At 39.2% G+C, this 13,893-nt stretch overlaps 1 protein-coding gene across 1 annotated transcript in view; it reads left to right on the forward strand.

Moving 5' to 3' along the window:
• The window catches only part of LGR4 (leucine rich repeat containing G protein-coupled receptor 4), a 105,039-nt gene that overhangs the window by 77,749 nt on the left and 13,397 nt on the right, over positions 1-13,893 (forward strand). Inside the window, exons 3-5 of the mRNA XM_004585618.3 lie at positions 5,059-5,130; positions 6,964-7,035; positions 12,863-13,078. Of these exons, the coding sequence (XP_004585675.2) occupies positions 5,059-5,130; positions 6,964-7,035; positions 12,863-13,078 (360 nt within the window). The remainder of the gene's footprint in view (positions 1-5,058; positions 5,131-6,963; positions 7,036-12,862; positions 13,079-13,893) is intronic.

A 13,893-nucleotide genomic window follows, 5' to 3' on the forward strand; every position in this document is an offset into this window, starting at 1 on the left:
CGAGTCCACTTTGCTCCACCTCTCTTCTCTTGGAATGATTTCCTAATCTCCTGGTGACTCACCAGAGTCATCTCAGAGCCGGAAGAAGTGGAAAAGTATTTTCCAGCCAGAAGAACTGGAATATTGGCTCCTGCACTTCCCAGCTCTGAGGTTTATGCCAAGTCACTAACCTCTCGGGGATTTAGACAGTCAATATTGTTATCCTGAGATGATTACAATGAAGGAATATCTGCATGCCCTCCATCACTATCCCTATGCTTGCAACTGCCTTGGACTCGACACCAAGGTCTTTTCTTCCAGAGACTGTAGGATTTTGCTCATAACCCTGCCCTGTTGCTGTTTTCTGATCTGAGCTCTGACACATGAAGTCTCCCTGAGATCTAGGCTAAGAAATACTGGCTCACAGAATAAGAAACATGCGAAGAGCATCTGTACAGTGCAACTGCTAAATCTGCAGAACTTATTGTAGCTGCTGTTCATATAATTCATTAACACAGCAGCCTGCTCAGTTTAGGTAGAAACATTCCTGAAGGCCCCACTTGATGTGTTTAGTAAGAAACAAAGTAATCAGGGTAGTGTGCCTTCTTGCACAGCATTGTCACATTCTACTGCATATTGGAGGTGTTTGTTTCTTTAGGTAGTTGACTTGTATTTCAGGATAAACCTCTTGCAGAGAACTCACTTTCTCATTTACAGTAACAATAAGTAGAAGAGGAAGAGAGTATTTTTGAGGTTAGTTTGCATATGTTTTCCCACGGTCTCTAAAGGAGCAGAGATTTGGAAAAAGCAAGCAAATATTTTGGCTAATGAGGCCAAATACTCTTTTTTTATTGCTAAATGAAGATAATCAGGTGTTCTACCTTCTGCCACTTCCTTTGTTACTTTAAAAATGTTCTTTGCCCATGGGCTCAGTGCAATAGGCTGAACTCAAGGAAAAGCCCACAAACATAAGTACATTAGAAATTAATATTAGAGACAAAAGATTAAGAATCCTGTAACAGTCACAGTCTGTTTTGTTTTGGTGGACTCTGGGATTTTAATGCTGATATTTCACACACTAGGAAGAACAACCCTACACCACTATTTGCGGCTGGAGGGAAAGACGGCTACTGCCTCTTACTGTTTGTGGTGCAGTTTTCTCTTTAACATGTGGCCTTTTAAACACTACACATTGCAGCAGGTAGCCTTCTCAGTTGAATTTCAGCAGTGAGCCAGGAGTGTAGAAAGTCCTTTGAGAGTGCTTGCCCCCATTGCTACCAGCTTGCAATAAGGCAGCCTACGGGATGCTCTGGCACTGAAATGATGAACACTTTCCAGGAGGCACTTCCGAGAAAGCGGTTTTTGGCTAGTGAGTTGGCACGTTGGTGAGTGGTAGCAAAGGTATGAGCTGCATGTCCTGTCTTTGGCCTGAAAGACTAATATGCCAGAAGCAACCAGCAGTTGAAATTTTCAAGGTAAACAGCATTGCAGTTGGATATTTAAGGGGAGAAAATGAGAAGAAAACTTAAAATAGGGGTAGATTTGGCTAGTCTAGAACCAAGAGAATTTGCCAAGAAGAACCATTTTTGTTAGTGCTACAATTTATTTAGTTTTTATTTATCTGAAAAGCACAGAGTGATCTCCCATTCTCTCGTGCATTTCGCAACAGTCTGTGCTGGGCCAGGCCTATACCAGGAGTCAGGAACTCAATGTGGGCTTCTCACATGATTCGCAGGGATTCAAGAATTTGAGCTATCCCCTGTCTCCTCTGATGAAGTGTGTTAGCAGAAAATTGAGCGAGGAGGAGAGCTAGAACCCTAACTCAGCACTGCGATATGGGAACTGGGCATCCCAAACAGTGGCTTACCTGTTATGCTGATCACATGTTCATAAGAGAAGTATTTTTAGATGGGTACATTAAGAAACCTTAAAATTGTCTCCTACAATCTTTTATATGTGGTAAGTACCCTTACATGAACTTGGAAAAGTAAATGGCCATGAGACTTTTAAAAAATTATAACCTGATAAAAATGTTTTAGAGTTTATTTGAGCAAACAATGATTCATGAATTGATCAACTCCAAATCTGAAATAAGATTTAGGAGTTCAGTAAGGTGACAACTGAGGGACGCTTAATAGGGGAATATGGAAGTAATGCAAAGAAAATATTTGATTGGTGATAGTTACACATTACTGTAGACATTTGCTGTGTGGTTCTGATCTGTGAGCTTGGTTTCTGTTTTCTCAAGTATAGGCATTTTCAAGAATAGCTCATTAAGGTTTGTACATGTTTGTATACCAAAGAAGGTCAGTTAGGAGTCCCCATTGACTTTATCTGCTCTGAGATTCTGCATGCTTTATCTCAGTTTTAATTTAACACTAACAGGCTAATGCCATGAAGTAACTTGGCCCTTTGGCTACAATCAACCAAGTTTCTATTGGTATAAGAATTTTGAGTCCCATGCATAGAAACATCTTTAAAACATTTGTAGATTCAGTGAGTATTTAATTGAGCAGTTAAGATGTGTCTCTCATCAGAGCGCCTGGGTTTGATGCCCTGCATGGGTTTCACACTCCAGCTTCTTGCTAATACTAATTCTGGGAAGCAGCAAGTATGGCTCAAGTCACTGGATTTCTGCCACTCGTGTGGATCCAAATCTCGGCTCCTGGCATAAGCTCCTGCTATAGACCTTTGCAGGCCTTTGAGGAGTGAGTCAAGTTTGGAAGCTGTCTCTGGCTATCTTTGTCTCTCCTCCTCTGAGAAAGAAAGGAAGTTAAGTAAGGAAGGAAATAAGAAATGTATAAATGCAAAAAGGATTTGTGGACTTATTTCTCCTGCACTAAAACTTGTTTTAATTTTATTATTTATTTATTTGAAAGACTGAGACACAGAGAGAGAAGTCCTCTGTTTACTGGTTGGCTACAATGGCTAGGTCAAATTCAGGAGCTAGGAATTCCATTCGGGGCTTGCACAGGGGATGCAGGGGCCCAGGCACTTGGGTCGTCTTGTGCTGCTTTCCCAGGTGCATTAGCTGGGAGCTGGATGGGAAGTAGAGCAGCAGGTGCATTAGCTGGGAGCTGGATGGGGAAGTAGAGCAGCTTACATTTGAATCTATGCTCATAATGGGATGCTAGTGTCACAAGCAGTGGCTTAAGCCCCTGTGCCAAAATGACAGCCTTTACCTTTAGATTTTTTTAAAAGATTTATTTATTTACTTGAAAATCAGCCTCTCTCTCCCCCTCTCTGTTACACACACACACACACACACACACACAGATAGAGAAAATGAGATTGAGAATTTTTGATTCACTGGTTTACTCCTCAAATGGTTGCAACAGCCAGAACTGAGCAAGGTTGAAGCCGAAAGTTCCATCTGGGTTGTCAAAGGGATGGCAGGGACCCAAACACTTGGGTGCCTTCTGTTGCATTCCCAGGCACCTTATTAGGAAACTGGATCAAAAGTATGTTTGAAAATAGCACTCCCATATGGGATGTTGTTACAAATGGCACCTTAGCCTGTTATGCCACCAAGTTGGCTCCAGAAATGTATTTTTTAAAAAGATTTATTTATTTTTATTACAAAGCCAGATATACAGAGAGGAGAGACAGACAGGAAGAGCTTCCATCCAATGATTCACTCCCCAAGTGAGCACAACGGCCGATGCCGCGCCAATCCGAAGCTGGAAACAAGGAACCTCTTCCGGGTCTCCCATGCGGGTGCAGGGTCCCAAAGCTTTGGGGCGTCCTCGACTGCTTCCCCAGGCCACAAGCAGGGAGCTGGATGGGAAGTGGAGCTGCCGGGATTAGAACCGGCACCCATATGGGATCCCGGCGCGTTCAAGGCGAGGACATTAGCCACCAGGCCACTGTGCCAGGCCCAAGAAATGTATTTTTAAACTCAGTTTTCCATGAGTTTTTTGAAACAACTTTGTATGTCTTTTAAAAAAAGTACTTATTTGAGTGGCAGGGATGCTGGAAAGAGAATGAGAAGTAGGATGGGGCAGGAGATGTAAGAGAAGCACATTTATCTCTTGCTAGTTCCTTCCCCTAAGTACCTGCGATGTCCCCTGGCGGAAGCTAAAACCAGGGACTGAGAAATCAGTGCCTGTTTCCCATATAGGTGGCAAGAACCCATGCACTTGAGCCGTCACTGCTGCCTCTCAGGAAATGTCTTAGTTAGCAGAAATCGTAGCCGGGAGACCAAGCCTGGCCTCCAACCCAGGCACTCCAACATGGGAGGCAAATGTCTTTGCCAGCTCAGATCTCTGGGTCCAAAGTCCAACATCCCTTGTACATCCCCCGTTCACAGATGCACAAGTCACTGTTCTCTTTTCCTGTTTTTTTTTTTCCTCCCCATTATCATCCTTTTATCTTTTCCTCCCATTTCTGCGTGTCCATGGAAAAAGGAGAAATGGGGCTTAAGATTAATTTGTGTACTCAAAATTTTTTTAAAAAGGACCCACAGATTTCTTTTTTTTTTCATTCTCCTGCTACTTTTTTGTTTTGTTTTGTTTTTGTCAATTCAACCTTTTTTTAGGACAATATTTACTTTAAATGTATATAGACTTTGGTTTGGAAAATTATGCTTTACACTGAGTCTCATTTTTGGCTTGTGTTTTGCATGGGATGTGCTGTCCTTAGTTATTCAGAGATAACAGACTGCCTTGCCTCTTGAAGGCTTTCTTCCTGACATTCTAGTTTACTCTGATCTATCTCAACTCTCTCGCTTGCTGACTAGTAGTCTGTATTTGTGAGGCCCTTGATAAACAGTGCAAGCTGTGGAGAGTGACCGTGAATAGCAAACTTAATTTGGTTTAATGTGTTTTGGCTTGCTTGACCTCACCAGAGTAAGAATGTGCCTGCTTGAATTATTGTACTGGAAGTTACAAAAAAAATTTCTAGAGACGCTTATCTCATTGGAAGAATCCCAGGATTGTTTTAAGGAAGTTTTAAGTACATGTTTAATGTAAGATAGACTTGAGAAATGTTGAACATAGAGATTAGATTTTTCTGAGTTCTGAAATTTCAATCTGAATTACTATTTTTTTTTAACCTTGCTACTTTTTTTTTTTTTTCCAGACAATTGGCTGGCAACGACCTTTCTTTTATCCACCCAAAGGCCTTGTCTGGGTTGAAAGAACTCAAAGTTCTGTAAGTAATGCAATTTTAGAGTTTCACAGCTGGCTCTGTATTTTCTTTCTGCGTAGTCAACGGGCTTAGAGCTAGGTTAAGCACAGTTTCTTTTAGTTCAGGATTAAAAGATTTAACGAGTGGCAAATGTGTAGTGTGGGAGGCTAGAGGTTGATTTCACAACCTTGATTCTAGATAACAAAAAAGGTCGAACTCTGAATTACTGGCATTCTGACCCCCAAGACACTACAGTTGAATGTTAGACATTTTTGTGTGGCAATGAAAATCATATTTAAACTCTACTGGTAGGATTTTATTTCTACTTATTTCATCACTATAAAAATGTTGAATTAGCTGATCCTAAAGGAGGAAAGTTTTATAAAACAACTTCAAATCTTAAAATCATTTAGCACTAAAGGAATTCAAGTGCCTAAAATTTATAGAGCAGGTGAAAGATCAGAAAACATATTTTCCTTTTTTCTAAAGATTTATTTTACTTGAAAAAGTTGCAAGGAAATAGAGAGAGAGACATCTTTCATCGTCAGGTTCACTCCCAAGGTGGTCACAACAACTGGAGTGGACTGTTCTAAAATTGGGAGCCAGTAGCTTCTTCCATGTGTCGCATGGACTTCAACAATCCTCTGCTGCTTTCCCAGGCCGTACGCAGGGAGCTAGATCAGAAATACAGCAGTCAGGATACAAACTGATACCCTATGAGATGCCGGCACCATAGTAGAGAATTAGCTTGCTATGCCACCATACTGACTACAGGAAATGTATTTCTAGCAATGAAAAGGGGTCTGCTGTGTGAAGAATTGGGGAACAGGTGAGCAAACTCCTCCCTGTCCTGACACAGTCTTGTTGACCATGCACAAAGTGAGCTTTTTACCATTCTGCAGTTATGGTTCATTTTTTGGCAGTCATTTTGTTAATGTGGTATCAATAGCTTTAGGCAAATATTTCATATTTCTGAATATATATACATACAAATCTGTATATACATATATGCGCATGATTTTCTTATGACTCATACTTATGAACAATTTCAAGACCTCTCCTGCTGTCCCCTGGCTCACTTCCCAAATGGCTGCAACAGCTGAACCAATCCAAAGCCAGGAGCCAGGAGCTTCTTCCTGATCTCCTCCCTGAGTGCAGGGTCCCAAGGCTTTGGCCATCCTCCACTGCTTTTTCTAGGCCTGAAGCAGGGTGCTGGAAAACAATTGGAGTAGCCGAGACAAGACCTACCACCCATCTTGGATCCCAGGGCTTGAAAGTGGAAGATTAGTCAACTGAGCCATTGTGCCAGGCCCCAAAATTTACTTTTTGGTTTGGATTTATGCTTCTGTTCTCCAGGCACTACTAATTAGATAATTGCATTCCTTCTGCTTGCTGAGAGCCCAAGGTTTGCTAGCATGTTGGCAAAAGCTGACTTATATGGGCTTTGTCTGTATAGTTAGATTTTGCTTTCTTCCAATTTGACAAAGCATTAGATAATATGGTCAGTTTGCTTAATTTATCTCCCAATGTACTTGTTATCGTTTCAATTAATGTTGAGTAACGGTACCACATACAACCACAGTTACCAACCCCTGCCAATGTGATTTGCCCAGTAAGTCTGTGTGATGATATGGCTTGGGAGAGCAGCATAGGGTTCGCTTCTTGTTTTGTAACAGATGATTCTTGCTTTTTTATGAATTCTCTTTTGTTGGGTACTTGCCATCTCTGCTCTTTCTCTTTCTCTCTCTCTCTCTCTTTTGTTTTGGTTATTATTAATATTATTTGGAAGAAACCGTCCTGAATTTAAAAAAAAGTTAGTAATTTCTTGTTATTCACTAACCAAGAATTTCCTTCCAGAACCCTCCAGAATAATCAACTGAAAACTGTACCCAGTGAAGCCATTCGGGGACTGAGTGCTTTGCAGTCTTTGTAAGTAATGTTTTGGTGTTGTGCATTCTTGATTCATTAAGAGACCACTTTGCTTACTAAATGTGTAAGGAACTGGAACCCAAAGGAAAGGGAAGATTTGTCTTCTCGTCTTGGATAAAAATGAGGGTGGCAGGTGGCTGTCAGGAAAACATCTTTTGGGGAAGGAAGAGGTGTTTCCATTTATGCCTCTTGTCTCAGAGGCTCGGAGAAGCTGCCAGGTGTCCACAGCTGGGTGTGCTTTCTTGAGCTGGTGTGTGGGTGATCACCACACCTCAACGAGCATCATTGAAGACAGTCAAAATGGGTTTTGTTTTAAGAATTCAATAATAGATAAACTGATAGTAATTTCTCATCTGTGAATATTGAATCCATGTTGGGAAAAGGTAAATAGCCTGAGTTTGTATTTGAGAAAAATGGGATTTTAAATGGACAATTCCGAGTATCAACTCTTCCATTTTACTGCTTACTGTCACTAATGTCAAAACCTTTTTCAAATAGTGCTTTTTTTCTGCCTTTCTATATGTGAAGATTTTTTTTTTTTAGTAGAAGTTCCAGTTGTTTTCCGTGGATTAAGTACATGATAGGTGATGAGCAAACTATTGTTTGGGGAAGTTTTTAATATCTGTCCCAATATCATGCAGTTAGTAGGAGCAGAGTATGAATTATAAAACCAGGCCAACATGTTTTAGAATTCTAATTAATCTAAATTTATTTTGAGACATTCCAGTAATTAATGGGAAGTAAACAGGAAAATGTATTTGTGTTAATAAGAAACATGTTATAAAATATGAACTTTAAAATGAACTTAATGCCATAAGTAATGGGTATTCAGAGTATTGGTCATTTAATTTGTAGTCTAAATCAAAGTTGAATTTAAAGCACAGTTTATTAAGCTTATTACACAGTTTATTGTTTCTTTCACATAAATGGTAAGTTACAGAATATAAGCTCCTGTTATTCACCATAGTTAATTGGGTAGGTTCCTTGCAGACTCTTAAAATGAATCCATTGGCAGAATAACAGAAATAGCATTTGCCAGTTGTATACCATCTTTTACCTGGGGCAGATGGTTGGGGAAGAAGTCATAGACCTCCTTGGATCTGAATTCATCACACAAATTTTTACATTGGTCTTGTTTCTGTTGCTTTTTCAGAATTCATTCTACTTTAAGATCATCACACTGAGTTGTTTCCCAAATTAATGATCTGAGTATCCATTTAGTTCAGTTGAAGAGCTGAAAAAAAAACCAAAAAACACCCACTACATTTTTTAAAAAAATTTATTTTTATTGCGAAATCGGATTTACAGAGAGAATGAGAGAACAGAGAAAACGGTCTTCTGTTCACTGGTTCACTCTTCAAATGGCCACAATGGCCGAAGATGAGCAGATTCAAAGTTAGGAGCCTGGAGCTTCTTCAGGGTCTCCCGTGTGGGTGCAGGGTCCCATGTCTTTGGGCCATCCTCTACTGCTTTCCCAGGCCACAAACAGGGAGCAGGATGGGAAGTGTAGCAGCCAGGATAAAAACCAGTGCCTATATGGCATTCTGGCAGATGTAAGGTGAGGACTTTAGCCACTAGGCTATCACACAGGGCCCAAGACTGCATTCTTATTTCCTAATTTAGAACATAAAAATCACAGAGCAAACATTGAAATAGTTCTAATTTGTGGTCAGTAAGTGCATGTGACATGTACTGATAATGTAGAGGATTTAGGGTAGTATGTTTCACCAAAATCAATAGGTTTAGAAAAATGTGTGCTCCTTATTCATTAAATGAGTTAAATTATCTCCAAAATTGCAATGAGGATAAGGTGTGGTGTAAAAACAGACTTGGAAAAAAATGCACTGATTTGTTTGCATATGTATCAGAAATGCAAGGACCTGCTATCTCAAGCCCATTTTATTTAAGAAGGAAATGTTCATGGGTTTGTTAGCATAGTGGGTGCAGTGGGTGCAGTGGTCGAGTTAGATATAATTGAATTTCTGTCCTGGTGTAAAACAGTCTTATCAGCACTTGAGGCGGTTTGAAAATCTGATCTTCAGACCTGAATTACATGAAAGATTTCCTTGTGGTTTTAAACAGGGTTTCAAAGGAGCAAAGTTCATTAGGAGTTGAAATTGCCCAGAAGTGGTTTGATGCAAGTGTGTACTATAAAATCTGAAACTGAATTGTTGATATTAATTTGAAAAATAGCAAGACATTACCATTTCCCTCAAAGCCATGGAAATGGTTAAAACATTAGCTGAGCAAGGTATTAAAACAAGCTGTCAGAATTAGCTATACTACAGTTTTTTTCTTTACATTACAGCTCATTGACAATTGATATTAAAAGATTTTAAAGGTGGAAGTTGCTGCATTTTCCTTAATTTTAAAGACTTTAAGGCTATAATATTTACATTATTGGTAAATTCAAAAGAAGGATGAAAAGGTATCTTCATTACGCAGCATAGATCTGTTTATTGAGAACAGACTGAACAGTAATTATCTACACTTAGTGCTGTCTTATTACTGTAATTGTATTTAAGACAAGACATTGAAAAATACATGCACCTCAGGAGATGTAAAACATGCTTTAAGAATGGGAAACACTAGCACATTTTAAGGGAAATGAGAACGGAATTCAGCTAATAGGCTGTTAGCCTTGGAACAAGAAAATTGAACTTTTAAGTTATAGTTATCTTCTGTTATATAGAGTTTTTAAATAGTAGAAAATATAATCTCTCCACTTTGTAAGATATCTGATGCTATCTAGCATCTGTTGAGTCAACTACAGCCTTTTCCTGATCTGTTAGTTAGAATGAATAGGAGTAGTGTAGATCACTAGCACAGAGCTACAGTTTCAAGATAACTTCTTTGTGAGGCAGTGATCTCCAGGAAAGGGCAAACATTCATGGGTGTGTCATCAATACTCACCTGTGAATTGAGGTGGAAGGATTAACCATTGAATCACCAAAACTTTTTTTTTTTAAGATTTTTTAGTTGGAAAGTCAAATTTTTTATTAGTATTATTATTTCATTTTATGACACAGTTTCATAGGCTCTGGGGTTTCCCCAACCTCTTCCCAAGCCCTCCCCCGATACTGAATTCCTCCATATTGTTATAGTAGTACAGTTCATAACCAGTCATGATTCCTTCATTGAAGGCATGGACCATGCAGAATCCAGCATCTTATTGTCCAGATAAATTCAACAGTTTCATTGGGAGACCATCCTTGGTCTGAAAGTAGAGCTAGCAGAATATCATCCCCTTCAGTGAAAAGCCACTACACAACTTCAACAACAGGAAGAAATATGGAAATTTACAACATCATGAAGTTAATTAACATGGTATTGAATGACCAAAATGTTAGAAAATGCAAGTTCTTTACCACATTCAATAACTACTTCACTGACATCTCAATTTAAGTATATACACAACTGGCCGCTATAAACCTTAAAATGGTTATAGGGTACTATTCAGCTGTCTCATGTCTATTTTCATTTTTATATTTAACAGCTTATAGTATTCAGGCATGATTTTTACTGAACTTTTTAACTAGTATAACAGTGAGAAAATGGAGAGCTACTTTAATTTGTAGTTTAAAGCACAATCTAAACCCCTTGTCTGGTCTCCTGGGATTTGCACAATCTGAAGCCTGTTCACATCCCAGCTATGTCTCCTGGGACCTTGTACCACTAGTCTCCTCGAAGGTTCTGATCACTCTGACCTTCTTGGGTGTGCTGAATCTCACCAAGCTGGTTTGTCAAACAGGATCTCTGCCCTTGCTCTTTGCCTGAAACATTCATTGCCTAGCTACTGTAGGTACTGCCTCTTGCTCAGTTTTTAAGTCTCAGTTTAAGTATCTCCTTCTTAATGTCGCTTTTCCTAGTGAAGCACATTATAAATAGTTACAACTTTTCCCATAATCAGTTCCCATCAATTTTTAATTCCATTGCCATGTTTGTTTACTTTATAGCGTTTAAAAAAAAATTTGGTAGTCATTTGGCAATTTGTGTATTAAATTGCTTGCCTTTCCTTCATTAAAATATCCGTCTCATGAGGTCAGTCCTTATGCCTGTGGAATTCAACATTTAATTCTTTGTGTCTATCAAGATGCTCAATTTAAATAGTTTTTATGAATTGCAGATAGATTAGCTAAAGTATGGATTTGTTGCATTACATGGTTAATTTGAATGATTAGGTGAGTGAGTATTTACAAATTTCAAAGAAGATATGTGTATTAAAAATTACTCATGGATTCCAATGTTTTTTGCTCCTCAACAAAGATACTTATTTTAAATTCCATCTACCATGACGTTTTGGAAGGCCACTCATATCCTTTATGTCTCTGTCTTAAGAACAAGAGTTCCACTCTGTGCCTGGGTTTGTCTGTTTGCATACATTCTGTTCCCCATTAAAGGTTTCCTGGCCAGTACATTGGCCAGTCTGTTATACAGAGGATGCATGTCTCTTTCCCGTGGTAAGTTCTAGAAAGTCCAAGTAATAAATCTGCAAATACTTGTCTCTAAGCAGAGTTTATGACAGCTGCTCAGTTTCCTCTGATTTCTCTTTCTTAAGTGTTCTTTCAGTTATCTTGCCTCTATCAAAAAGAAAGCCTCCAACAGCCCTTATCAGTGGTCTTTAACCTCTGCTAATCCACCTCTGGGCAGGAGAATGCCTGTGGGAGTCAGAGCCTTTGGGAACAGGGGCCTGCACCTTGCCTGGAGGATAAAGGGATAATTGTGGCAGGAGCTGAAGTTAGAGTAGTATGAGTCAGGAGGCACAAAATCCTCTCCAAAACTCACAACTTCCTGGTGCTAAGAGTTGCCAAACTCCAGTTCTTTAAAAACATGTTGTCATTTTTGAGTTCCCATCAGGTGTTTTGTTTGTTTGTTTGTTTTGCTTTGTTGTATTCAGGCTGCAAAACTTGAATATAACTGCTGATAAGCATAGAGCAAGAAGGGATTTATGAATAAAGTTGTGTTTTGCCTGGCCACACCATCCCTCATGATATTAAGTCCCAAGTTGTGTGTGTGCGTGTGTGCTGAAAACTGATTATTCCAGTGAGTAACCTAGTTGTGCCAACAATAATAAGCTTGGCACCTTGTATTCAGATTTTTGGATGAGGAGTTAAGTTTAAGGATGAATTATATTATTAATATGTTATGCTTCATTCCAAATTTTATTTTGAAATTTATGCCTTAAATTCAATGGTAATGACTAAAGGTGCTGTTTAATTTTTCATGAGGACAATTTCACCTTACTAAGTATAATTTTGGAAAACTAATTTTTCAAATGTATTTAGTGCTAAAAGGAGAGAAGGTTGCCTTGCAGTGATAATATGGATCATGGAGAGCCTATTGAAATGGCTTGTTGTTGTGGGAAGTTTATACATATTTTCTAAGGCTTATTTCCTTAGTGTGAAGTGAGTAGCAATTATGTTTATCTCAAAAAATCAGATCTGATTTAATATTGTAAAAAAGGTAGTTATTTGCTCAGCTTGTTTTCTTCTTGCTTTTCTCTATTTTTGATAAGTTTTCATCAAAGCAAAGAATTCCAATTGGAGCTGTGTCAGGGTCCACTTTTTTCTTTTCAAATGATTCTTTCCACTTACAAGTCACTTCTTATACAAATGTGGTTGAGGGATTTAAGTTTGGATTCGTGCTTTTGTTATGAAGAAAGACTTTCATATGCTGTTCTTGGAAAAGTTCTTAGATTTTTTTATGAGAACGTCTAGTATATGAACGAAATAGGTAGATCTTGTGAATTCCCTATTTTTAGAAGTCTCCGAGAGCATGTTCCGTGGATGCACTCATTCCTTAACGTGCTTGTTTCTGTTGCTGCCAGGCGTTTGGATGCCAACCATATTACCTCCGTCCCCGAGGACAGTTTTGAAGGCCTTGTGCAGCTGCGGCATCTGTGGCTGGATGACAATAGTCTGACCGAGGTGCCTGTGCGTCCCCTCAGTCACTTGCCGACCCTGCAGGCCCTGACCTTGGCTCTCAACAAAATCTCCAGCATCTCTGACTTTGCATTTACCAACCTCTCAAGCCTGGTTGTACTGTGAGTATCCAACCCTTTTGGGGAGTTAGGAGGAAAAACAGGCTTCCTGTAACACATTATTTTATGAAATTACTTCACTGATCTTGTGTATAGGGGTGCTGATTTTGTAATGTGAATGAGAAAAATCTTTGAATTTTAGTACTTGATAAGAACTGTTGAATCTCCTGAAAATAAATGACCATTTTTTTTTAAGATTTGTTTCCATTTGAAAAGCAGAGTTACACAGAGACTAGGAGAGGTGGTGAAAGAAAGAGAGAATCTTCCATCTGCTGGTTCACTCCCCAAGTAGTCACAATGGCTGGAGTTCAGCCAATTTGGAGCTAAGAGCTAAGAGCTTCTTCACATGGGTGCAGGAGCCCTAGGATTTGAGTCATCCTCTGCTACCTTCCCAGGCCACCATCAGGGAGTTTATTTGAAAGTGGAGCAGCAGGGACTCAAACCGTCTCCCCTACGGGATGCCAGCATTGCAGGCAGAGGATTAGGATGTTATGCCAAAGGCACCACCCCCGTAAATGACCATTTGTAATTTTAACAAATAAGTGGGTAATTCAATAAACTAACTTTTGCTTGCGTCCCAGCAAGGTATTCAATGTGAGAGGCAAAAGTGCTAGGAGATGATAATAGAAATAAATTATAAGGATGTATCATCTGAGTATATTTTATGTTTTTTGGACTTTTTTATTAAAGAGTATGTGCTCCATAATTTTAACCATTTAAAAGTTAGATATCCTTTTTTAAGAGAGTAACAACCACTCTCACGGATGTCATGGAAGCCCTTTCCCATGGCATTACTCCCATGTCTTCACAGAATTCAG

This window comes from Ochotona princeps, chromosome 4 (genome assembly GCF_030435755.1).
Source record: "Ochotona princeps isolate mOchPri1 chromosome 4, mOchPri1.hap1, whole genome shotgun sequence".
Classification (NCBI taxonomy): domain Eukaryota; kingdom Metazoa; phylum Chordata; class Mammalia; order Lagomorpha; family Ochotonidae; genus Ochotona; species Ochotona princeps.